At 37.7% G+C, this 24,643-nt stretch overlaps 5 protein-coding genes across 5 annotated transcripts; 4 read left to right on the top strand and 1 right to left on the bottom strand.

Annotated features, from left to right (window-relative positions):
• Positions 1–23: 23 nt before the first annotated feature.
• TRA1 (histone acetyltransferase TRA1) lies at positions 24–11,258 on the bottom strand (the record flags this gene model as incomplete). The annotated part of the gene is made up of 1 exon (XM_056222950.1): positions 24–11,258. One exon carries the CDS (start codon positions 11,256–11,258, stop codon positions 24–26), a length of 11,235 nt encoding a protein of 3,744 aa, XP_056082590.1.
• An 852-nt stretch (positions 11,259–12,110) lies between these two features.
• On the top strand, positions 12,111–14,912 carry SFB3 (Sfb3p; the record flags this gene model as incomplete). The annotated part of the gene is made up of 1 exon (XM_056222949.1): positions 12,111–14,912. One exon carries the CDS (start codon positions 12,111–12,113, stop codon positions 14,910–14,912), a length of 2,802 nt encoding a protein of 933 aa, XP_056082589.1.
• A 1,077-nt stretch (positions 14,913–15,989) lies between these two features.
• On the top strand, positions 15,990–16,685 carry PAL2 (Pal2p; the record flags this gene model as incomplete). The annotated part of the gene is made up of 1 exon (XM_056222948.1): positions 15,990–16,685. One exon carries the CDS (start codon positions 15,990–15,992, stop codon positions 16,683–16,685), a length of 696 nt encoding a protein of 231 aa, XP_056082588.1.
• A 960-nt stretch (positions 16,686–17,645) lies between these two features.
• HXT5 (hexose transporter HXT5) lies at positions 17,646–19,424 on the top strand (the record flags this gene model as incomplete). The annotated part of the gene is made up of 1 exon (XM_056222947.1): positions 17,646–19,424. The coding sequence occupies one exon, from the start codon at positions 17,646–17,648 to the stop codon at positions 19,422–19,424; it is 1,779 nt and encodes a 592-aa protein (XP_056082587.1).
• Positions 19,425–21,135: 1,711 nt separating this feature from the next.
• HXT1 (hexose transporter HXT1) lies at positions 21,136–22,848 on the top strand (the record flags this gene model as incomplete). The annotated part of the gene is made up of 1 exon (XM_056222946.1): positions 21,136–22,848. One exon carries the CDS (start codon positions 21,136–21,138, stop codon positions 22,846–22,848), a length of 1,713 nt encoding a protein of 570 aa, XP_056082586.1.
• Between the last annotated feature and the right edge of the window lie 1,795 nt (positions 22,849–24,643).

The following is a 24,643-nucleotide window of genomic DNA, read 5'->3' as shown; positions in this document are numbered from 1 at the left end:
AAACTACTTCGGGTTCTTCGGGGCTAGAACCATGGCACGAAGTTTACATCTGTTCTGGCCAGGTTTCTTGGGCTAACAGCGCTACCAATACAGTCAAGGATGAACTGGGTTGTAACTGTAGGTGTTGAATTTAAGTGGCCCAATTGTGCCACCTTTCTTATAATTAGGTCAACATTGGTCTGGACCATCTCCCGTAACTGTGGGTTTTCAATAATTGGTCGATGGAGGTTACTAAACCACGATATGATCTCGTCGCGAATGAATAGTGCCAAGTATGTGTTCAACTCGTTATCAGGTTCAATGAGCGCACGCGATATGGTAAATAAGTTTACTGCGAATATACCCTCTAAAGCGGAATCGCCCATCAAAGATTGAATATTAGGCGTTAATCTAAATGGCACTGGTTCATTATTATGAAATATTGGGGAGTCCGGTGGAAGAGTTAAGTCATGATTCTTTAGTAACGGTTTCACCCTTTCATATGGAAATCTTGAAGGTAACATCTCTAAAGTAAATACATTACCAGATTTTTTGTCGACATGGATTTTGTGAGGAGTACGGTTATTGATCATCATCATATAAGACATGAACACAAATGAACTATATTGTGACGCAAATTGCTTACGGAATAACCAGAAATCTTCAAATTGACTAAACAGAGAAGTAAAATGGTCTTTTAAAACATTCGGTGGCACAAACATTGTTTGAATAGAATTGAAAATTTCAACCTTCAATATAGTCATATCAGGGGCGGGCAAGGCATCATCATGTGCTGCATTCAATTTATCTGCCATGAAATCTTGAATATCGTCAGGGTCAAATCCTTTCTTCTTACAAAATTCATTGTGAATTTCGTGAAGTGTGGTAAAAGAAGCGCTATCATTCATGATACGAACTTGAGGGGATAATGGGATTGCTATTGGCAAATTAAATTGGATACTGCGACGTCTGGTTTCCACGTTTTTGGACAGTGATTTGTTGAATAATCTATATAATTGAAACATTCTTTCTTCCCTTCTTGAATGGCGTACTGCTGGGTATTGGACAGCAAATGAATGCAAACTTCCGTCATGGCCACGAATCATTAAACGCCTGTATGAGGAATGAGTTCCACGAACAAAATCAACCGTAGGCAAAAACCTAGCGATTTTAATGAAATGAACATTATTATCTTTATTCAAAAGATACTGACCAGGAATTTCTATATCTTCAAATTTTTGGTGATGAAAGTTACTCAAATGTGGGCATAGAACTTCAAGATTTTCTTTTTTTGATGCCCTATCTAGTTTGTTTTCCAGTCTCCTACGCCAATAACGCAATCTTTTGATATACGTCTCATAATCTGGCTTATTGTCAATGAAATCGGCATTGAATTTCGGTCTTATATAAGGCGCTAACAAAGTCGTAGAGAACTTGACTAAGTTTTTTTCTGTGTTCTCAGGAAGTTTTGGATTTTTTCTGGGAAATGGCAAGCGATTGTAATTCAGCGTTCCGTCGATCAAAAGAACATTTATTAACCTGAAAAGATCTTCGTCGGTAGTTGATTTGAAACGGTCGTTTATTTGGGCGACAAGCGATTCTAAGGATAAAGCCAGCAATGGATACGCTGTTTTTAAAATATTGTTCAATTCTTGTAAATACTCCCAAGGTTGGCGGCGTCCATTGCGATCATTTGTATCTGGTTTATCTCCCATAACTGCCATCGTTTGTCTTTGAATAACAGCAAAGTCTTCCTTTGTCGTTCTTAATTGAAAGTGCAGAGCTTGCGGATAACTTTTAGCAATTCTGATCAGAATATGGCGAACCATGTTAGCTTCCTTGTGTGACAAAGAAGTCAATAATTGAGGAATAAAAGTAATCCAGTACCACACAGGTATTTCACCTCTGAAGGAATCAAATGCGTTTGTGAGCATACCTGAAGCATCATCCATACTAATGAGCCATAAAATTCTGCACAGTAATTCTCTAATCTTTGAATTTTTATATAAGCCGGCCGCTTGTAAGTAACAACTTATTGCGTTACTGGCAAAACTGATATTGTTTGGCTCTTCTGACAGACGACGGTCATTAAAAAAACCCCATTGGGCCCATGCTTTGGCTAAGTTCAAATCTATCTGAACAGCCGTTGCAAATGCTTGATTTGCTTCTTCATATGCTCGTAGTTTAGACAAAAACATACCTTTTAACGTGAAAAATTCAGCTTTCTGCACAGTACCAAAGTAAACCAAATTTGTATTACTAATAACATCCAGACCTGTCGTTAATTCGTTCATGTTTTGGTAATGGCATTTGGCTTGTTCTCTTAGCTTTAAGAAAGCTTCTTGAATTTCAATATTGGGCAAGGTGTAAATACGTGCTAATTGACTAATACACACGTCAGGCATGTTGTGTTTTCTCGCAACATGCGCAAATCTGTTAATTACCCAAGCAATTTCGTGATATCCCCTGTAAGCATGAGTATTGATATTGCTATTACTATTTGATTGTTGAAGTGCTGGTATTAATGGAAGATAAGCGTTATTAATAACCTGGAACGCGTGTTGCCTCCATGTGACTAAGTCATTCCACATATTGACATCATCCCATGTGTTTGGAAGACGGTCTCTCCAAGCTTGCAAAATACGCTTAATTTCTTGAGCTTTTGAATCCAAATTCTGTACGGATGTTGTGTGCAAGTTGGCATATATTTGTGTTGCTTCCAAAAATTCCATGTATTGTTGAAATCCGTGTAATAGCCACTTATGAGCGGGGGTATATCTGACTGGTAAAGATACCCACTTAATTAAACTCAACTGTATTCCCTCATCACATAGCTTCCTGACTTCTTGGTCACCTTTTCGGGTTTCTGCAAAGTTTTGAAGAGCCAAAAAGGTCTTGAACATTTGTCTTCGTGGAGTTGGAACGTCCATTACACTTTTTACAGATTGTTCAAGCGCATCACGATCACTGTTCCAATCAGCAACACGCCAACCACATTCCAATAACAAGTCTGTAAAACCTTCATGCTTGGCTAACTCAGTCAACACGTCCCAATGTTGTAATTTTTCGGCACATTGTATCCAGTTATCTTCCCATAATGCATACTCAGATTGTGAGTAGGGCAAGGCACCGCTGCGAGCTTTCACTTGCGCGACTTCATAGAGCTGCTGAGCTTTGTCCCAAAGTCCAATCTGTTCATATGATAGCCCAATATTTGTTTCCGTATATTTTGCTCTACGTCTCCATAGGCCATAAAACATGTCTTCTTCTTGTAAATTGACGTACAGTTCTAATAGTGCATCTTCATTTGCTTCAATTATTTTTGTATTATCGATGCCTGTGTTGTTTTGAATTGATTCTAAAATGTTAATTGATTGATACCAAGCGTTGTAAGATATTGCGAGATACTTGACTAAATGAGGAGGTAATTCTAACGATTCGATTTTGCTGATTGAGTCTAATAACATGTTAATCACATTCGTTCTAGAGGAGATTTGTCTGGTATGATAAGGCTTAGAAAGTAACGTAATAACGGAGCGAACAAATCCGTATTTTTCGTTCTTCGGAATACTTCTATATACTTGGGGGAATAAAGTAACCCACGCTTTGTGAATTGCCTTTGGATCTTGATAGAATATTTCAATTAAGGAATCCATAAAATCAGAAGAAGGTATTTGACACAAACTTTGCATGGCAGAAATATGATCCTTGATGAAATCTGAAAATTCCTGGCTTTTTACTTCGGTTACTAATTCTGCATTTTCTGGGAGGTACTCCCGTAAAATCGATGGTGGAGACAAGTAGTAAATATCCCTCAAGAATAATTCTTTCTCTCGATTGAAAGAGCCATATAATAATTGCAAAGCTTGATTCAACCACGGATAATCGGCAATAAATTCCCAGTTCTGGTCCCGTATAACATAATATAGTCTCTCTTTAATATCTCTCTCTAAACTGTTATCTAGAATAGTCATAAATCTCTTCCTGATACCGATATCTTCAACACGTGTTCCTACGAGGAAAGGTTGTTCCATCCTTACTGTAATTTCTGTATTATTAAAATGTTCTTGATCAAAAAGCTTCAAGACTATTTCATAGAACAGTTTTGATAAAGAAGGTTCCCCTCTAATCTCGAAAGCCAGCATCTTCGTTAAAATAGCAGCTTTTTCTTTTACAGTTGGAAATATTTCAGTGTTAAATATCCAACTTCTGGACATGTTAACAATTTTTCTTAAGAAATTCTGATCCATAGAGTGATCAATCAATAGTGCCACAGTAGACAGAAATGGGCGACGGGAGTCACCTAATAATGAAACTTTTAGAGACAATATATATAAAACCTTCTCCAAAAGTTTAGTTGTAATTTTTGCTTCCTCCAAAGCCATTGCATCCTTCGGTTGTGATATGCTTAAGTGATCCTTGCACAACTTGCTAAATGTCTTCATCAGCGGCGTCAGTAATGGCACAACACTATCTGGAAAATTCATAAACAGTACCCATGCTAGAGTAACACCAGCTGTAACAGATGATGTTTCCTGAAGATCTTGAGTAATGACCGAGGTTAACATCTGAAGGAATGTTTTACCAGGACTGTCCTCTTCAACTGTTACCGAAACGCCCTGGACGTTTATTGCCTTCAAAATTACTTGTAGCACCTTTTGTAAGGCTTCCTGTACATCATGGTGATCGGATTTGATACATTTTTCCAGAAGATTTTGAATGATTGGCAAATTTTCCATTATCCATTCCTTTGTCTTATTTTTGAAGAATACATATAGCACATCTAGCGCATTCATGCAATAGTAAAGAATATTCTCAGAATCAAGATCTTGAAATATTAGAAATTTTTCGAAGTAAACTAGCTTAACATTGACGTTTGTCCAGTGCTTGTCTGAGATTAACTCTGACAGAATATTAATAGCTCTCAATCCAAGTTCTGTTTCTATGGCACGATGATTGCTTGCACATACATATCTTATCAAAAACGCTGTACAAGCCTCACGCAGGTGTAAAGTTATAGGCGAGTTGTTATTTGCATCCACAATTATTGCGGTTGTGTCAGGCTCGATTGATTTAATATCAGTTTTGAAATCGGACATAATAACGTCACCTTCGGCATCTGTCTTGATATTATTTTCATTTGTAGTTTTTAAAGACTTGTTTTCCCAATAAAGAATCAATGAAGCCAAATCAATAGCTAAGGTATGGCTATCTGGGTTTGAATTTGACATGAACGTTATCTTATTCATATGATGAATGATGTTTGATATGAACAAATCTCTTGAATTGAAAAACAAATCAGGATGATTGATCAAAAATTGATACAAAATGTTGTTCTGACTAGAGGAATTTTCTACCATAACCCTTTTTACCCAGTTAATCCATGTATCTGGAGTCCCAGCTGCATTCATACGTTCATGGAGAACAGGCGTCAAAACATCCAGCGATTGTTTCACTAAGTGCCTAGCTTCTACATGTGAAGAACGAAGTAGGGCAACAAAAACTTGAGTGACGACTTTTATAGGAAAATCAAATTTGGATATGAAATATGATGTTACCAAATAGGCAGACTGTTTAATTAAAGTATCTTCGAGCTTTATGAAGTTCCAGCAGAATTTTATTATATCCTTCTTTGTCTCAGCTATAATATCAGGATCTGCTTTAATGAATATTCCTGATAGTTGCAGGAGCTCAAAACGGAATAGATCATGATGATCTGTAACATCATATGCTAAAATTGCATTCGAATTCTTCCAGATCTTACTGTGAAGTAATTCTAACCATTTGGGCTTTTCATCTCCTACGAGGAATTTTTGCAAAGAGCCGGCTGTTGCTACTTCATAAATCAAAGTTAAATTGATAACATTTTTGAGAACAAATATCCTGGCATCTAGGCATTTATCCGACATTGCGAAAACTATCCCATCATTAATAAAGTTATTCTGTTCCTCCTTATTTGAATTCGTTATTATATTACGGAAGACGAATTTATTGAGAGAATACGAAGAATTGATACAGTTTGAAAAGGAAAAATCGATAAAATCCAGGAGCAACAGATTTTGATCCTTTTCAGATAATTCAGTGTACCGCAAATAAAGGATCTGAAACTTCTCAATACTTTGGTTTAATTGTAGATGGTCGATGTAAAACAGGTTTTCCTTTATTGTCTTTAAAGTTAAGTTTAGCATATCTTTAAGCTTCAAAATCATATCGCCTCTTTTTTTTAACCATTCATCCCCATTCGTAATCACCATCGTATTAAATAAATCAACCATGTTAGTGAAAAAACTAACAACACGTACTTGATTTTTTGGTATATTGGAGATGTAAAAGTCATAAAAGTTATCAAGTTCTTTCTCAAAATCTGCAGCCAGTTCCTTTGCCTCAGGCCTTTGAACAATATTACACATAAAAAGCACTAATTGTCTTAATGTCATATTTTTCTTAAAGTATTCTGTTACAGGATTATGAAAACGGTTCAAATACTTGGCCAATGGTTTACGAAATGGAGAGTCCAATTGAAGGCGTAGTTTTCTCTCTAGAAGCATAACCTTAAGCAATAAATCATTTAAAAACATATCAGCTTGTGGTGGCAGTAGATGAAAAATGTTAATAATGCTTATTATTATTTTAGTCGGCATCTGCTCCGCTAAATCTTGGCCAAATAACGTGTCAAGAACTTCAACACGACACCAGGCACTGAGATGATCCAACAATTTTCTTCCAATTTCTACTTTGAAGTAGGCAATTAATAACTCAAGAAGCTTCGATAAAGCATCTAGCCCGTGAACTGTTAGCTTCTGGTGATCAGATAGATTCATTAAAAGTGGTTTTAGCCCATTTTGAAGCAATTCTTTTGGTAACTTAGAGTTTTCCGCCAACGATTCCTTCAAGGCTTCATATGTTGTATTGATAATCTCTGGTGAATTTTTTAGCATTGTTTTGAAAAATACAGCCAGTATACGAATTCTGATATTTCCCTGTTGGGCTGTGGCAAACTCTTCATTTTTGAGAGCAATGGCAAGCAATTTTATGCACGCTATTCTTAGTTGTACTAATTGCTCAGAAGTACTATATTCGGTTGTTTTTTGTATATTTGTTGAAAGCGATTCATCCTCTGCATCCGCTAAAACGATAGATTCTTGTAGCAATCTAAACAGTTCTTCGTTAAATGTTAAAAAAGTGTTTGGTAGGCTTAGGCAAAAAGTGATAGCATCCACATTACCAATTTGCATAGTGAATGGTAATGCTCTTAAAGGTTTTGCAAATATTGGTGATAGAAGGAATTGTTTGGAATGATCCATCAGTTTTACTACAGAAATTCCAGTGAGGTCTGAAATTGTATGCAAGGACTTTTGACACGCATTCCTTACCTTAGCATTGGCATTACTTAATTCGCATACAATATCCGTCAACGTGTTTTCTAAGACTTTGTTACCCAAATCTTCTTCTTTTACATCCGCAAACGTGATACTCAATAAATCTATCAGTAATTTCTCGGCATTATCTGTTATAGCCGAAGGAGCCTCACTCTGAGTATCCTTCAACACAAATAATAGCCCATTTGCTAGGTTATACTGGTACTTTTTAAGGAAAAATGAAGACGATTTGACGTTATCAATTAAAACTTTTATACCCAAGACACCGCCCCTTTTGTTGTAATACGTTTCATCATAACACAAATGGATGAATTGTTTAGCTAATTCCGGTATGAACGAATGACTTAACGCTAGTTCTTCCCCGTATATTAAACAACTCTTCTCATATATTCTTTTGTATGCTAAAACACCTACCGCACGAACCTCTGGGATATAATACGAAAGGGCGAAAGGAATAACATCCAAAATCAACGAGCTGTCTAACATGAAGTCTGGATTCTTTAAATCAATATTGAATGTCCCATTATAATTTCTTTTATTGAGCAGGGAAGTATTGACTTGTAGCAAGCAGAAATGATCCAAAAGGTTATTCAATAGGGTCATCGCTTCATCTTTTAGTTCATTTATCGAAGTTGCATAGAAAACACTCTCCAACAATCTCAGAAATAAGGTTTCTTGATTCGAAAAATCTCTCTTATTCACAGTTGGTTCTAAGTCGAAGTTATTCTTTAATTCAATTTTCTCTAGTTTTATAGAATTCACAGCTGTCGTTAATAATTCAGTATAATTCTCTGGAAATTCAACAGATGATTTTGTCATTAACAGTAATACATAGGTTAGATACTTGTAAGCACTTTTTTTGTAGTGAATATCACTCTTATAGCTTTCTAATATATCCAAAGCAGACTGTATTCCAGGTGTTATTGAGAGTGGGATGTCTTCGGGCATACCATTGATTTTGAAATCGGCTATTACATCGATATCCAGTTCCGTTTTCTCGGTGAGGTCCGCTGGTGGTTTCAAAAATTGACGGTTTCTACCTCCTAATTTGCCAAGTATTCTAACAACGTTGTGACTGATAGCATGATTAAATGGTTGGGGTTGCAAAAGGTTAAATAAGGCTTTCGAAACGTCATCGATTACTGGTTCAATTATCGGATCGAAATATTCGGCGGTCAAATTATCAATACATAGCTCTAAGGTTCTCAAACCCTGTGAAACAAGATCTGGATATTGCTGTAATGCAAAAACCAATGGTTTCATCAAGTATGGCAGGTAAGGAGCAAGGACACTCAACCGAACTGGCACGGTAATGCATAATTCCACGTAAAGTTCTCTTTCATGGGGTAATCGTGCAGTAAGTATCATTTGGTTTAAAGATTGTAACAGCACTTGCAGTATGGGCTTGATCGATCTATAAAGGTTCTCGAACCTGCCACCACCTATACTTCTAAAAAGTGTTCTAATCAGATAAAAATAGACCAAAGGCTCCTCTGCAGTGGTTGAATATTTCAGGGAGTTTAAAATTAAATCATTCAAGTGTGGAAGCAGAACAACCTCATTGATATTTGGAAAAAGGTTGACAGACATAAAAGATAATTTGAAAAGCCGTATTAATACGTTAGAAGTGTTAAAATCAACATTTCCCAAATCTTTTAATTTGCCTTTTAAAAATCTTAACAGGATTCCAGCAAAATTTGGAGAGGTCATTTCACTCGTTAAGAAAGATTGTGCAACATGTAGCAGCCCAGAGTCCTCCAGCATTCTTTCATAGACGAATGGTAGTTCCTGTTCAATGATTTCATTGAACGTAGCATTATCCATCTGCATAAACATAAAGGCCAAGTAGTCCATTAACTCACGAGCATCCTTTGTTGCTGATACTGGCAGGCTAGGCATTGATATGTCAAAATGTTTTTTTGTTGGTGTTGGAGATGATTTTTCATTGTGGTCTTTAAAAAATTTTAAACCAATGATACACTCGTGAAATAAATCTTTGAAAACAATAACTTCCTCATACGAAAAGACTCTAGAAACGGAAGCCCATAATTTAGGATTGGCTACCGTATATTCTATTGGAGGTGGATTAAAGACCTTCAAATCATGAATTATTGTTTTCAAAAAAGACATTAAAGTTCTGTACAGGTAAAAGGCGTCTTTGATAGGATCATTTGTTGGTGTGGGTAGTAATAATATTGGGGCATAGTTTTTTATGTCAAACATTTCAAGGCTATTTTTCTTATTTTTGGTGGATTCTGCCATTTCGACGTCTATGTTGCTATTATCATCTTCTTTTATGGGTTGTGGTATTAACTGGGCTTCATCTGTTGAATCAAGTACCTTTTTCATAAATTCCTCGCTCTCTTTGTCGTTATTCTGTATAGAGCTTTTGAGATTTTCTGCTTTCTCCTTTTTATGCGTTTCATAGTTGGCATAATGCTTCATTATTGCATTGTATTGCCTGTTCAAGGTTTTGAATCTATTCATATATGAGTCAATGATGATCATTAGCAATTTCTTAGCTCTGGGTGCTTCTTGTGGGTTCTCTTTGCCCAATTTCAATATTCTTTCCACTAAATTAAGTAACAGTTTTGCACTCATTATTTGAACAGTCAGAGCTAATGACTCATCCAACAAATATCCAGTGTAAATTTTAATTGTTTTTTCGATTTCGCTCAGTTGTAATTCAGATCTTATATTATGAATGAAATCTGCTACAGTACTATAAGCCAAGGGCCTTAACGTTTCATGCATAGTAAATCCATTACCAATAAGTATACGTTCATCAAATAAATAATCCAATTTGGGCAAAAAAAGCTTCTTATAGTTTGTGGATAAGATATGTCTAGTAGCGTGCAGAAGTTCCTTTCTGGCAGATGATAGTTCAGAAGGGCAATCTTGCAGGAGTCTGATAATTAAGTCAGGAACAAAATTAACATAATCTTGTAAAAATTCAGGAGCATAACCCCTAATGAACACATAAGCTAGGAAAGAAGTAGCTTTGATTTGGGCTAATATAAAATCACAGTAAGCTGGTCTGTTTGTAATTTCTATAGAGATAGAAGTAAAATGCTCTCCGTGAGATTCCGCTTGCTCTCTTGCTTCCTGTTGTTGTTTAATTTGTATATTCAATAAATCCATAATAAGAGGCGTAAATTCTGGTAACGAAGTGCTAGTGAGTTGCTTATAAGACGAATATAAAGTGACCATTGTAATGGGGCATTCTGAAAGGATTTTGAAGGAAAACATAGATGATCTCAGCCCATTTGATGAAATCGAGTTTTCAAACCTTGGTTCCGCAGATGATTGCTTCGATGGAAAGTCTTTATCCTCATCATTTTTGGACAGTTCATCCAATAGTTCATCAGTCTGTGATTGTTTAGGTGAGTTCAAATCACCCAGTTCTCCCTTTTCAGCTTCGTAAAAGGTCTGATTAATGAGGTTCGGTGTATTTTTATAAATCTGAACAATAATCCGTATGAATGAGTCGAGTTTATCTTGTAGTATTGATTTGAATGATTTGAAAAGTGTCGTTAACACTTTTATACATAATATACCATTCTCCTCATTTTCACTGGGTAATATCGAAAGTAGAATCTCTAGAACTTCCATTGCATAGGGTTGGAACGTTTGGTTCATGAGACACCTATTGAAAATGTCAAGCATGGAATTTCTTAACTTCTGTTCCGGTGAATGTGCATCGAATGAAATGGGGACCTCCTTTAGCTGATTCAGGAGTAGAGGTACCACCGCCTGTAAGAAGAAATGGTAGTCTTCAGGGGAATTTAGTAACTCCATTATGTCGTACAGTTCTGAAAGAGTTGAATACCTTGATTGCAGAGTAGCATCATCATCGCGGAACCTACTGGCGAATTGTTCAATTTGCTCAGTGAGTGACATTGATAAAAGCACTAATATTTAAAAATATGGAAATATGGCCCTGGGTCTTCTCACAACGTATTTTTTTTTTTAATAGTACGTGTAATAACTATGTCTTTGTTGATGTTGTTTAACAAATTACAGCAGAAAAAGGCTACGAGGGAAAAATAGTTCTTGAGCTTTTTTTCAGTTTGACCTGGAAGGAAGAGTAATCACGTGATCAATTACCTAATTAGGAAACACAGTAAGTTTGATTGAGCCTTCCCAGCAATTTACCTTGGAATTTTATACTTCAGGAAAAATGATTGCTGAAAAATGAAGCTCAAAATTCGTGAGCTTTTCTATCCCTTGTGTGTTTTTATTTCATTATAATAATCTCAGCGGCACCCCAATGCCAGCAAAGAGGCATGAGGTAATGTTTTGTTTTAAGGTTCGCAATGTTGAGAATGTATTGTTCTGTAAATCAATAGAGAATAGCGGGTTTCTGGCTTAACCAGTCTAAGTTACGCCACAGGTAAAACAGTTTCTCTTAGCTTCTATTTTGTTGATCTGTTTGCAGAAGCTGGCTAACGGCGGCTAAAAGTGTAGCAGTGTGTTTTTCTTTGCTTTTATCCTATTGAAGGTGAAGCGTTCCGTGCACAATGCGAAAATGTTTTATTTTTCTTTCGTTTCGCCTCAACCTGGGAACGATCAAACTGAAAAGTTTGGATGGAAAAACCAGAAAGAAAAACCTTAGAAAAATAAATAAATAAAAAAAACACGTACGCTATTACTTACCTAGATCTAGATTAGTTAAATCGAGCTTGAAGCTGAAGAAATCAGTGAGTTTGAACTTTATAAAGGAGGCCATTTGCAGAAGAATATCGGATCATTATGTCTCAGCAGAATATTTTGGCAGCTAGTGTTTCAGCGCTTTCTCTTGATGACTCTGCTGCGCATACAGTCGGAACAGGAACGTCTTCCAAGAAGAGTAGAAGACCTCATAGGGCATACCATAACTTTTCCTCAGGTACTGTTCCTACTATGAGTAACTCACCTTACACAACACCACAATTGAACCAGCAGGATGGTTTCCAAGAGCCTCAAGTTTTTACCCCAAAGCAGTTTGGTGGACTTGGATTTAACAACGGTTCAGGATCCGTTATGTCTACGCCAGTAATGGTGAGCCAAGAACAATTTGGCGGGAGTGAAGCCTCCTCGCCATATGGTCAGCCTATTCCTGACATGACTGCACCTCAACCTACTTCTCACATTGTTCCAACTCAAAGATTTGAAGACCAAGCACAATACTCACAACGATCTTTTGAAACTTGTAAGGACTCAGTGCCTCCTTTACCCACTACACAGTTTTACTGTGTAGACCAGGGTTCATGTGACCCCCATTTGATGAGTTTGTCCATGTACAATATTCCCGAAAGTGAACACTTGAGGGCCGCTACCAAACTTCCACTTGGAGTAACCATCCAACCTTTTTCTAGTTTGACACCCAATGATGCGGAAGTCCCTACAGTTCCATTACCGATAGATGGTACGCCCTTGCGTTGTAGACGTTGTCGTGCCTATGCAAATCCTAAATTTCAGTTCACTTATGATTCGGGTGTTGTTTGTAATATCTGTAGGGTTAAGATGCAAGTTCCGGCAGAGCATTTTGCACCCATGGGACCCAACGGGCAAAGGAGTGATTTGAACGAAAAATTAGAATTATTGCGGGGAACCGTTGATTTCTTGGTGCCAAGTATTTACAATGCTATTCAAAATAAGAAACCTTTACCGTTGCATTACGTGTTCTTAATTGATGTTTCGTTGCTAGCTAATGAAAACGGGAGCTCTTTGGCTATGGTGGAAGGTGTTAGGTCATGTATTGAGTATATTGCAGATTTCCAGCCAAATTGTGAGGTAGCTATAATTGTTTATGATAATAAATTGAGATTCTTCAATCTGAGACCAGAGTTAGACAATGCGCAAGAATATATTGTGAGTGAATTGGATGATGTCTTCTTACCGTTTTATACTGGTCTATTCGTCAAACCTGGCAACTCGATGAAAATCATTAATGACACCTTGATAAAAATCAGTAGTTACATCTCCTCCGATAAGTATAGCCATGTGCCACAGGTTTGTTATGGTTCTGCTTTACAAGCTGCAAAGTTGGCGTTGGATACAGTGACCGGTGGCCAAGGTGGTAAAATTATTTGTTCTTTGAATAGTTTACCAACAATTGGCAACGGTAACTTGTCATTGAAAAGAGATAACGCCCACATCGCTCATGTTAAATGTGATAATGGATTTTACAAGAAATTAGCATCTGATTTTTTACAATCTTACATTTCTCTGGATTTGTATGTGACCAATGCTGGATTTATTGATATGGCTACTGTGGGCCACCCTGTGGAGATGACTTCCGGTATCTTAAAGTATTACCCACATTTTCAACAAGAGGCAGATGCGTTCACTTTAGTCAATGACATGGTAACGAATGTTTCTAATATTGTGGGATATCAAGCCTTATTAAAAGTACGTTGTTCTACTGGTCTGTCTGTGGAACAGTACTATTGTGACTCATCTGATAACACTGATCATGATCCAATCATTCCGGTGTTGACTAGAGATACCACATTGGATGTTTTACTAAAATATGACAGTAAAATCAAAACAGGAACTGATGTTCATTTTCAAACGGCGTTGTTGTACACTGACGTTGATGGTGTCAGAAAAGTTCGTTCTATAAACACATCAGGTGCGGTATCGAATAACATTCGCGAAATTTTCAAGTTCATAAACCAAAACCCCGTTATGAGAATAATGATCAAAGATGTTATAAAGTCTCTAGGTGATTGTGATTTTGTAAAGATCAGAAGATTGATTGACGACAAGATGGTGGAAATATTGACGCAGTACAGAGGGTTGGTTAGCAGTAATTCATCAACACAATTGATTTTACCCGATTCCATAAAAACTTTGCCAGCTTACATGTTAGCATTTGAAAAAAGCGAATTAATGAAACCAAACACTCAAAGTACTCGTGGTAATGAACGAATTTATGATTTATTGAAATATGATTCATTAAACCAAGCACAACTTTGCTTCAAGCTTTACCCACAGATCATGCCATTTCATGTATTATTGGAAGAAACAGATTTGACCTTTTACGATGCTAACGATAAGTTATTACAAATCAACTCCAGCTCTATAAATAATCTATCTGTAAGAACCACACACTCCAATTTTATCAATGGTGGTTGCTACCTAATTTTTCAAGGTGACACTATTTATCTATGGTTTAACGAGAACACTAATAGAATGCTCTTACAAGATTTGTTGTCTGTAGATGAATCGTTGCCTGTTGGCCAAATTTCGCTATTTAGTGGAACATTGCCTGAGACGGGCACTAGCGTTAATCAAAAGGCATTGAATGTTATTAAGAACTGGCAACAAATAGTCAACAAGTCTTCATTGCCGTTGGTGTTATTGAGGCCCAACGTCGACCAGTACTACAGTAACGTAATGAGTCAATTGCTTTGTGAGGACAAGACTGTCAACCGAATCGAATCATATGACAACTACTTGGTGATAATGCATAAAAAAATTCAAGAAAAACTTCAAAAGGATGATTTCATTAAAGTTTCCAATGCTGCAAATCATGAAAACATACATCAAAAATTTGTACAATTTTGAACACAATTTAAGAAACCATATGCGTGCGTATATCCAGAAAACTGGAAATACACGACATTCTGTGTGGCTGTGGTCATGGCGCTTCGTATAACGAATACTAAATAACAAATTACTAAATACGTAAATGAATGAATAGACTGATATGATAGTGAACTAACGTGTTGTGGGCTAACGTGTTGGCACCATTGTGCCTTTCTCCTTTACCTGCGCCTCCTCTAACAGGAAGGCGTTGATCAGGGAATGCAAAAGGAAATGTCTCTGGGTTCGTGTTTTGGTGGGGTCCAGCCACAGAAGGGCTCTCGGCACCGAAACGCCGATGATTCTGATAAAGCTGCCAAAAAAAAAGGTAGTATGTGAAACGCAGAAAGAGAAAGGGTGAATTCCTATGAGATGTCAGAATCTCATAATAATAGGGATAAAAGTTGCAGTCTGCTTTCTTCTTATCTTTTATTTCGATCTTAACTTTCTTCTACTAAATCTTGCCAGAGTAAGGATACTATTTGTACTTCAGAGACAATATTCTGAGAGAATACTATACCAAATAACGAAGAACTCAATGAATCAAACAGGCAGAACCATTAGCGGTTCTCATAATGGTGCAAATACAGTGGCCAATCCCTTTAGAGTTTCGCCGTCTGATGACAGAGTCCCAAGCAGGGATGAAACCCCCAGAAATTACAAGTATGTAGAGCTACAATTCTAACATAGGACATTCGATGCAACAATCATGACTCTTTCAAATACTAACTGGATTTTATCTCCTTTCCATTGCGGATTTGAGCAACCGATAGCTATTGTAGTAATCCATTTTTAGATGAAGAGGATAATACTAGGTCACAAAATAGCAGTGTTCCCAATCGTAGACAAGAAAGACTCCCATCATATGAAGAAGCTGCGGGGACATTAAAACAGCAATCTTCATATCCAAAAGAAAAGAAGCATGGTGGTAGTTCGGGTACTCACCATCACAGTCACCACCATCGCCGTTCCCCACATAGTCATAAGGATAGGGATAAGCAAAAGAACAAAAGCAGAGCTAAGGTTAAGCCCCCTAAAAATGTGGATACTATTGACAAGATGGATGTCACAGGACTATTTGGTGGCTCTTTCCATCATGATGGTCCTTTCGATGCATGTACCCCGCAAAGAAATAAGAATAATAAAGTAGCCCCTGTACTAGCTTTCCCAGCGGATGGCCCAAACAACACTGTAGGCGGTAGCACAAGTAAGAAGTCCACATTAGACGAGGTATTTGGTAGAGAAACACTAGACGATGATCCCGATACGCTGAATAAAATGCAGGATAGAGCATATCTATTCAATAAGGCCAACTCCAGCACTTCAACTTTGGATGCGATTAAACCAAACTCAAAAAATATTACGCAATTTGACTCCAAAATGAAAACCGAACTTGTTCATGGACCGACTACAATGGGCTTAGGTTCAACGACGTTTTTGGATGGGGCACCAGCATCTTCCGCAGCCATAAAGCAAGATGTTATTAACCACGCACAAGAATCCCGTAGGAAAAATAGCATATCAAGGAAAAAATCTCTTCCCTCGAGAAGACATCTACAGGTGAACAATAACAATTTAAAGCTTGTTAAAACACACAGCGGCCACTTGGAGCAAAAGGGCCTAAGCGGCAGTACTACAACTTCTGCTACAACCGCCTCCGATCACGTAAGCGGCCACGTCGATATTGCCAAAAAGGAAAATACTGGGAACAAGCTACTTAGAAGGGTGAAAAGCTTGAAAACTAAGAAGGGCTGATTGTTTGCTTCTTACTTCTTCTGTTCTTCCTCTGCCATATACTATTTAATTTATTATAATTATATCGCAAAACCTCTTTTGTTTTATTGGTTGTAACTTTTTCGCAATAATCCGCACTCCCTGTAGTAAGTTATGTGGAGGTATCTAATGAGCTAGTGTACCAAACAGTATTGCCGGGCGTTTTAATAGCTGTTATCCCCACCACTCCCATTTCTTATTATAAGGCATCCCGGAGGATAATTCTCTAGCTAGCCATCTAATACAGATCTAAAGTAAATGTTTGCCAGCAAAAGGGAAAGAAATAAGGACTACGATGAAAATGGAAACCCACTGCGAGCCATACACCTGTGGAGGCACCGGCTGACGAAAACGTAACCCATACCCACCCATCAAACTTCTGCATGACGTGTTACTTCTCGGATCAAGGGATGCGTATATATCAGGTGCGTCCTTTTCTTTGCAGCTAACCGGCATTCTCTATGGCTGTGCGCATAAGGGGACGGCTACGAATATCCTTCTGATTCCGCACTCATTACATTACTCTGGCCTTTTATAGCGGACTTTGTTACAAGATAGAGGAAAATAGCAGTCGAAATATAACGACCTCTCTAAATTCGATATTGATGTCCCTTATAATGAATATAGGCATGGGTTAATTGAATTTAGGGGCACGGAGTAAAGAAGAAAGGAAGGGCTAGACTTAGTACATCGAGTTTGGTTTCTTTTTGATTTCACATATAAAAGAGTCTCTTTCTCTTTTCTTTTCATAATGTTTGAATAAGTTCTCCTCTTGAGAGAAGAAAACCAGCAAAAGAAAAGAAGAAGATATCAAATAATTTTCTATATATAATTCTTTCAAAGCAAGTTTCTATTTCACTTTTGCATTCTTACTTCATAGCTTTATTAAAATTAGCAGAACAGAATTCTCTAAAAGAAAAGAAAATAGATTAGAGGTAAAGAATGTCGGAAGCCGAAAACGCTCATCAAGTCCCCCTGGAGGGTTCAGGCACTGTGAGCACAAATTCTAACTCGTTTAACGAGAAATCAGGTAACTCAACTGTTCCTGGTACGGCAGGTTATAACGATGACTTGGCACAAGCTAAACCCGTTTCAAGTTACGTTTCTCATGAAGGTCCACCTAAAGATGAACTGGAAGAGCTGCAGAAGGAGGTTGACAACCAACTAGAGACTAAATCCAAATCGGATTTAGTATTTGTATCCGTCTGCTGTTTGATGGTTGCTTTTGGTGGGTTTGTGTTTGGATGGGATACTGGTACGATATCCGGTTTTGTTAGACAGACAGACTTCATAAGGCGGTTTGGTAGCACTCGTGCGAACGGCACAAACTATCTCTCCGACGTCAGGACTGGTCTGATGGTTTCTATTTTCAACATCGGTTGTGCTATCGGAGGTATAGTCTTGTCCAAGCTGGGTGACATGTATGGACGTAAGATTGGTCTAATGACTGTTGTTGTCATCTACTCAATTGGTATCATCATCCAAATTGCTTCCATCGACAAATGGTACCAATATTTTATCGGCAGAATTATCTCAGGGCTAGGTGTTGGTGGTATCACAGTTTTAGCACCTATGCTAATTTCTGAAGTATCGCCCAAACAATTGCGTGGTACTTTGGTATCGTGTTACCAACTAATGATCACATTCGGCATTTTTCTAGGATACTGTACTAATTTTGGTACAAAGAATTACTCAAACTCCGTTCAATGGAGAGTGCCCCTAGGTCTATGTTTTGCATGGTCTATCTTCATGATTGTGGGTATGTCATTTGTTCCTGAATCTCCACGTTACCTGGTCGAAGTGGGCAAAATTGAAGAGGCAAAGAGGTCTTTAGCGAGAGCTAATAAAACAACTGAAGATTCTCCTCTAGTTACTTTAGAAATGGAGAATTATCAAGCTTCTATCGAGGCTGAAAGATTAGCTGGCTCTGCTTCTTGGGGCGAATTGGTTACCGGTAAACCCCAAATGTTTAGACGTACCCTAATGGGTATGATGATCCAATCTTTACAACAGTTGACTGGTGATAATTACTTTTTCTACTACGGTACTACAATTTTCCAAGCTGTGGGTTTAGAGGATTCATTCGAAACAGCTATTGTTTTAGGTGTTGTTAATTTTGTTTCAACTTTTTTCTCCCTATACACCGTCGACCGTTTCGGTCGTCGTAACTGTTTACTATGGGGTTGTATTGGTATGATTTGTTGTTATGTCGTTTATGCCTCTGTCGGTGTTACCAGATTATGGCCGAACGGTCAAGACCAACCATCTTCGAAAGGTGCTGGGAACTGTATGATCGTTTTCGCGTGTTTCTATATTTTCTGTTTCGCTACCACTTGGGCCCCCGTTGCTTACGTCCTTATCTCTGAGTCATATCCTTTAAGGGTCCGTGGTAAAGCAATGTCAATTGCCAGTGCATGTAACTGGATTTGGGGGTTTTTGATCAGTTTTTTCACTCCGTTTATCACTTCTGCAATCAATTTCTATTATGGGTATGTCTTTATGGGTTGTATGGTGTTCGCTTATTTTTATGTATTCTTCTTCGTTCCAGAGACGAAAGGCTTAACACTAGAAGAAGTTAACGAAATGTATGAAGAAAATGTGTTACCTTGGAAGTCTACGAGGTGGATTCCACCTTCTAGAAGGACGGCAGATTATGATCTAGATGCTACTAAAAACGATCCTAGACCTTTTTATAAAAGGATGTTCACTAAAGAAAAGTAACTTCTTGTGATAGGCCAAACTAAACCATTTTCGCATACTGCAATTTCTAGAATTGCAATTTTTCAACTTTTAATCAGGTTATAATCATTTTCGTTCAAATCATTTATTTTTATTTGCGACTTTTATCACCATGTACAGATTTTTTATATCGCGATTAACAAGACTGCCTTGTTGTTGTTCAACTCGACTAATATACTTTTGTCTAGTTATCAAAAATCATGACGTTTTTAGTTTTATCTTTATTTATCTTAAGTAGAATTGAATCACAGGAAAAAGGATCCTTATGCCAAATTACAAGAAATAGCACTGACATCATCTTCATCAAATAAAGCACGAGACGTATACTTTTCGTCTACCCCATACTAACCGAAACTCCAGGATATAGGTACCGCTTCTTTCGCGATGTCATATGCTCCATGGCAATCCGTCATTCTAAACTTTGTTATCCCAGCATTTTTTTGGTCCAACAATCTTTAAAGTTTCGGTAAAGTTGAATGGTAAAGCTATCTCTACTTTCTTTTTCTTTTCGCACTGTCACGGTTTTTTTTTGACCTTCTCAAAGGAAATTCGTAGCCAGCTGTATTCTCGTAGTAACCAACGTAACTTTGGAAAAACTGTTCCGAAAAATTTCAGGAAGAAATGCTTGCGGGCCCGAACGGATTATATTTCTTTTGGAGGGAATTTTTCCTTTTCGCTCGATATTTTTTGATTTTCCGAGTTCTTTTTTCCACAATTTCTAAACGAATTGAAAAAAAAAAACCAATCCTGCCGAAAGTTTTTCTCCGACCCAGGGAAAAAACTAGTGGAGCTGAAATGACGTGTGGTGCTACGGAAAAAAAGAAAAAGGGTTCTTGATAGCAAATTAGGGTGCAAGGTTTTTTAGGGCTTTCTGGCACTGGCAAGAAGGGCACCAATTGTAGGTATCAAATTAAGAGAAGGAAAAAGAGCCTTGGCTTCAAAGAGTTTTTCCGAAGTGGCGCACAGGGATTGCACATGTATTATTTCGGATTATCTTCGTTTTGGATGACATATGTATTAACCATCGAATTTAGAATAAAATCTCTTTCAATTTTATGCCTAACAATTGTTCGTTCATCGGAAAACGCATTATTAAGGGAAGCTAGGTCATACCTCTCACCGTGATTTTTTAAAACCAACTGATATTTAACGAATATGGGCCTTCTCTTCAAAGGGACTCTTCGAAGATTTTTATGACACAAGCGTGGCAAAAAGTAAAAGTTTTTCCGAACAGACCAAGTACAAATTTTTCCGAGAGGGACCAGTACACAAGCGTACAAGATCCAATACGTCATGGAAACTCGGAAAAACCAGGAAGAAAATGCAGCAGGGCATTGCCGTGCCGATCTTTGACCTCCCAGCTAATATGAAGAATATTCGTAAAGTTCTGACTGAAAAATACCACTCATATGACGTGGGCAAGATAACATACGTAAAAATGACCTGCTACGAGGTTTGATAGCTTTTATCCAACAAGTCAAGAAACCCCACCAGTATCTGACGTAACAGTATTTTACAACACCTGAAGTTGCGTTACACCTCACGTTTTATATTATCCGAATTGGCGCGTATTGAATTATATATAAAGGCAAAATTATCCCCATGGGTATTTTACATTGGAGTTCCATGATCCATCTCCACTTAATAGTTTAAAAAATAACAGTATTGTCAGCTGGTAGATATATACAGAATCATGAATTCAACTCCCGATCTAATATCTCCTCAGAAATCCAATTCATCCAACTCTTATGAATTGGAATCCAGTGGTTCAAAAACCATGAACACCCCAGAAGGTAAAAATGAAAATTTTCACGACAATTTAAGCGAAAGTCAAGTACAACCTGCCGTTCCCTCTCCAAACACTGGTAAAGGTGCTTATGTTATGGTTTCTATATGTTGTGTTATGGTTGCTTTTGGTGGCTTCATTTTCGGTTGGGATACTGGTACCATTTCTGGTTTTGTCGCTCAAATCGATTTTTTAAGAAGATTTGGTATGAAGCACCACGATGGTACTCATTACTTATCTAAAGTGAGAACCGGTTTAATTGTCTCTATTTTCAACATTGGTTGTGCAATTGGTGGTATTATTCTAGCCAAATTAGGTGATATGTATGGTCGTAGAATCGGTTTGATTGTCGTTGTCGTAATCTATACCATCGGTATTATTATTCAAATTGCATCTATCAACAAGTGGTATCAATATTTCATTGGTAGAATTATCTCAGGGTTAGGTGTTGGTGGTATTACAGTTTTATCACCCATGCTGATTTCTGAAGTTGCTCCAAGTGAAATGAGAGGTACCTTAGTCTCATGTTACCAAGTCATGATTACCTTGGGTATTTTCTTGGGTTACTGTACTAATTTTGGTACCAAGAATTATTCGAACTCTGTTCAATGGAGAGTTCCATTGGGTTTGTGTTTCGCATGGGCCATATTCATGGTAGCTGGTATGATGTTTGTTCCTGAATCTCCACGTTATTTGGTTGAAGTTGGTAAAATTGACGAAGCTAGAGCTTCTTTAGCAAAAGTCAACAAATGCCCACCTGACCATCCATTCATTCAACATGAGTTAGAAACTATTGAAGCCAGTGTTGAAGAAATGAGATCTGCTGGTACTGCCTCTTGGGGCGAATTGTTTACTGGTAAACCAGCCATGTTTCAACGTACAATGATGGGTATCATGATCCAATCTCTGCAACAATTAACTGGTGATAATTACTTTTTCTACTACGGTACTATTGTTTTTCAGGCTGTAGGTTTGGAAGATTCTTTTGAAACTTCTATTGTTTTTGGTGTCGTTAATTTCTTCTCTACCTGTTGTTCCTTATATACTGTCGACCGTTTTGGTCGTCGTAATTGTCTGATGTGGGGCGCTGTTGGTATGATATGCTGCTACGTTGTCTACGCTTCCGTTGGTGTCACCAGGTTGTGGCCTAACGGTCAAGAGAATGGTTCATCTAAGGGTGCTGGTAACTGTATGATTTGCTTCGCCTGTTTCTACATCTTCTGTTTCGCTACTACCTGGGCTCCAATTGCTTACGTCGTTATTTCAGAATGTTTCCCATTAAGAGTTAAATCTAAGTGTATGTCTATTGCTAGTGCTGCTAATTGGATTTGGGGTTTCTTAATTAGTTTTTTTACTCCGTTTATTACTGGCGCCATCAACTTCTACTACGGCTACGTTTTCATGGGTTGTATGGTCTTCGCTTACTTCTATGTCTTTTTCTTCGTTCCAGAGACTAAAGGTTTATCGTTGGAAGAGGTTAACGATATGTACGCCGAAGGTGTTCTACCATGGAAATCAGCTTCCTGGGTCCCAGTATCTAAAAGAGGTGCTGACTACAATGCTGAGGATCTAATGCATGATGACCAACCATTTTATAAGAGCATGTTTAGCAGGAAATAAACTAAGTAAGCTCACTATGCATATTTTAATGATTTGTACAATTTTCAAATTCTCGGTGAATTTTATAAAGGTTTTATTTATATCGGTTTTTTAAAGAAAGTTTTCTTCATATTAACATAGGCTTTTTTTACATGTAGTTCTCATTTTTTGCCAAGTAGAGATGGAAGTGACTATATTTTGAGCGCGCTTCCGAAAATAGTGACTGAATAAATCGAATAGGTCGATATCACAAGGATGTGGGAACAATATCAGGTGTGTGCAAAACCTAACAGTGTTGCTGCCTCAAACATTAACCAGTATCCACGAAACCTGCTAGGAGGGTTTCAGGCATACAACTATTTAGCGATAATCATCAAGAAAGAGTGTATTTAGCTGTTTGGAAAAGGATATACAATAATTAGTCATAATGAGCGAACCAATCATGACAATTATACGCAGCGAAACAAAGAGGTGCCTTTCTAGTAAGAGCGTTGTTACAGAGAACCTTCGTGCATCAAAAAATGTTGAGGATCAACTCTATGATCTGAATCAACAAATTTCTCAATATCCACGACTTTACTTGGAGAGCCAGAAAGCATTGTGATATTGAACAGTTCAGGCTGCTATGAATGCCAGGTCGCTGTTTTTGCAAAAAAAAATTCATCTTTGTATCGAAACCTTCTCTATTCAAACGGTGTAGTTCATCAAATAAAAACCCTAGGGTTCCTTGTTCAAGGTTTAGGACTATGTGATTAGACCTTATCTATACGACAGCGGTGAAGGAAGACCAGAATTGCCAATGCAAGTACCCCAGATATTTTCTACTATTACGGGGGTGGGGATAGACTAATGAAAGGAGGTGGGGTATACCTGTTCTACGTTCACGTGTGATGTTTAGCTTCCAACACGAAAACTGGAAAAAAATTTTGTTCCGGTTTACTCTCATTTTCGAAGAACAACAGACTAACTTGCTAAATTGCGGGAATTTTGATTCAGCAACGCGCACTCATTTTTTCTAGCGTGAAAGTAATAGCTTAGTCAAGAAATTTCATTATAGATGGGGTAAAGCTACAATTGAGAAATCAGGTACAGCAATGTTACTAAATGGTCGTACCTGAAAAGTTTGGATTATTCATCTGTACCTGTATCTCTAAGGTCAAGTTAATTTTAAGTGCCTCATAAATTCTTTGTTGCAGCAGTCAAGGCAAATGACAAGAGATAGTGATGAAGGCTGGGCCTTCAAGAGTACCTCACTTTACTGCAGTAATTTTCACTAAGCAACGCTTGGTCTTCGTAAAATCATCTGCAGCTGTATACCGGAAACAACGAAGAGAAATATCCGACTCAGGTGATTCCGGGTTTTTTTGCCCAAAAGGAAAAACAATGCCCAAACCGGAACCATTTCCTGTTTTTTCTGTCGGTTTATCCGCTTTCCCCTGAAAAGGATCCGTACAAAATGGAAAAACAGTGTTTATATAATATTCCACATTTTTCCTGGTCTGCGGCTTTTTCTATGAACGACAGATATTTCCCCGAGTAGTTTTTTTTTTCAGTCCTCCCTTTTTTACTTTTCCCCCCAGTTTTTTTTTTCCATGGGGCCCCATATTCCCCGCCTGCAGAAAAACTTGGGGAAGAGGAAAAACACTTCGGATAAAAACTGCCGAAAGGTGCTCCGAGGATTTTGTGCTAACTGTAAGAAAAAATCCAGAGCTTTTTCCAGCTACCTCAAATTCTATAGTCTATTATTTGGCGTCTAACAACTGTGATTAAGAAACATCGGAGGGAACTGAAATTTTAATGTAACACTTTTAGGTTT

Source organism: Saccharomyces mikatae, assembly GCF_947241705.1.
Source record: "Saccharomyces mikatae IFO 1815 strain IFO1815 genome assembly, chromosome: 8".
Lineage (NCBI taxonomy): Eukaryota > Fungi > Ascomycota > Saccharomycetes > Saccharomycetales > Saccharomycetaceae > Saccharomyces > Saccharomyces mikatae.
The sequence above is the reverse complement of the archived record's forward strand: the minus strand, read 5'-3'. Positions and strand labels throughout refer to the sequence as shown.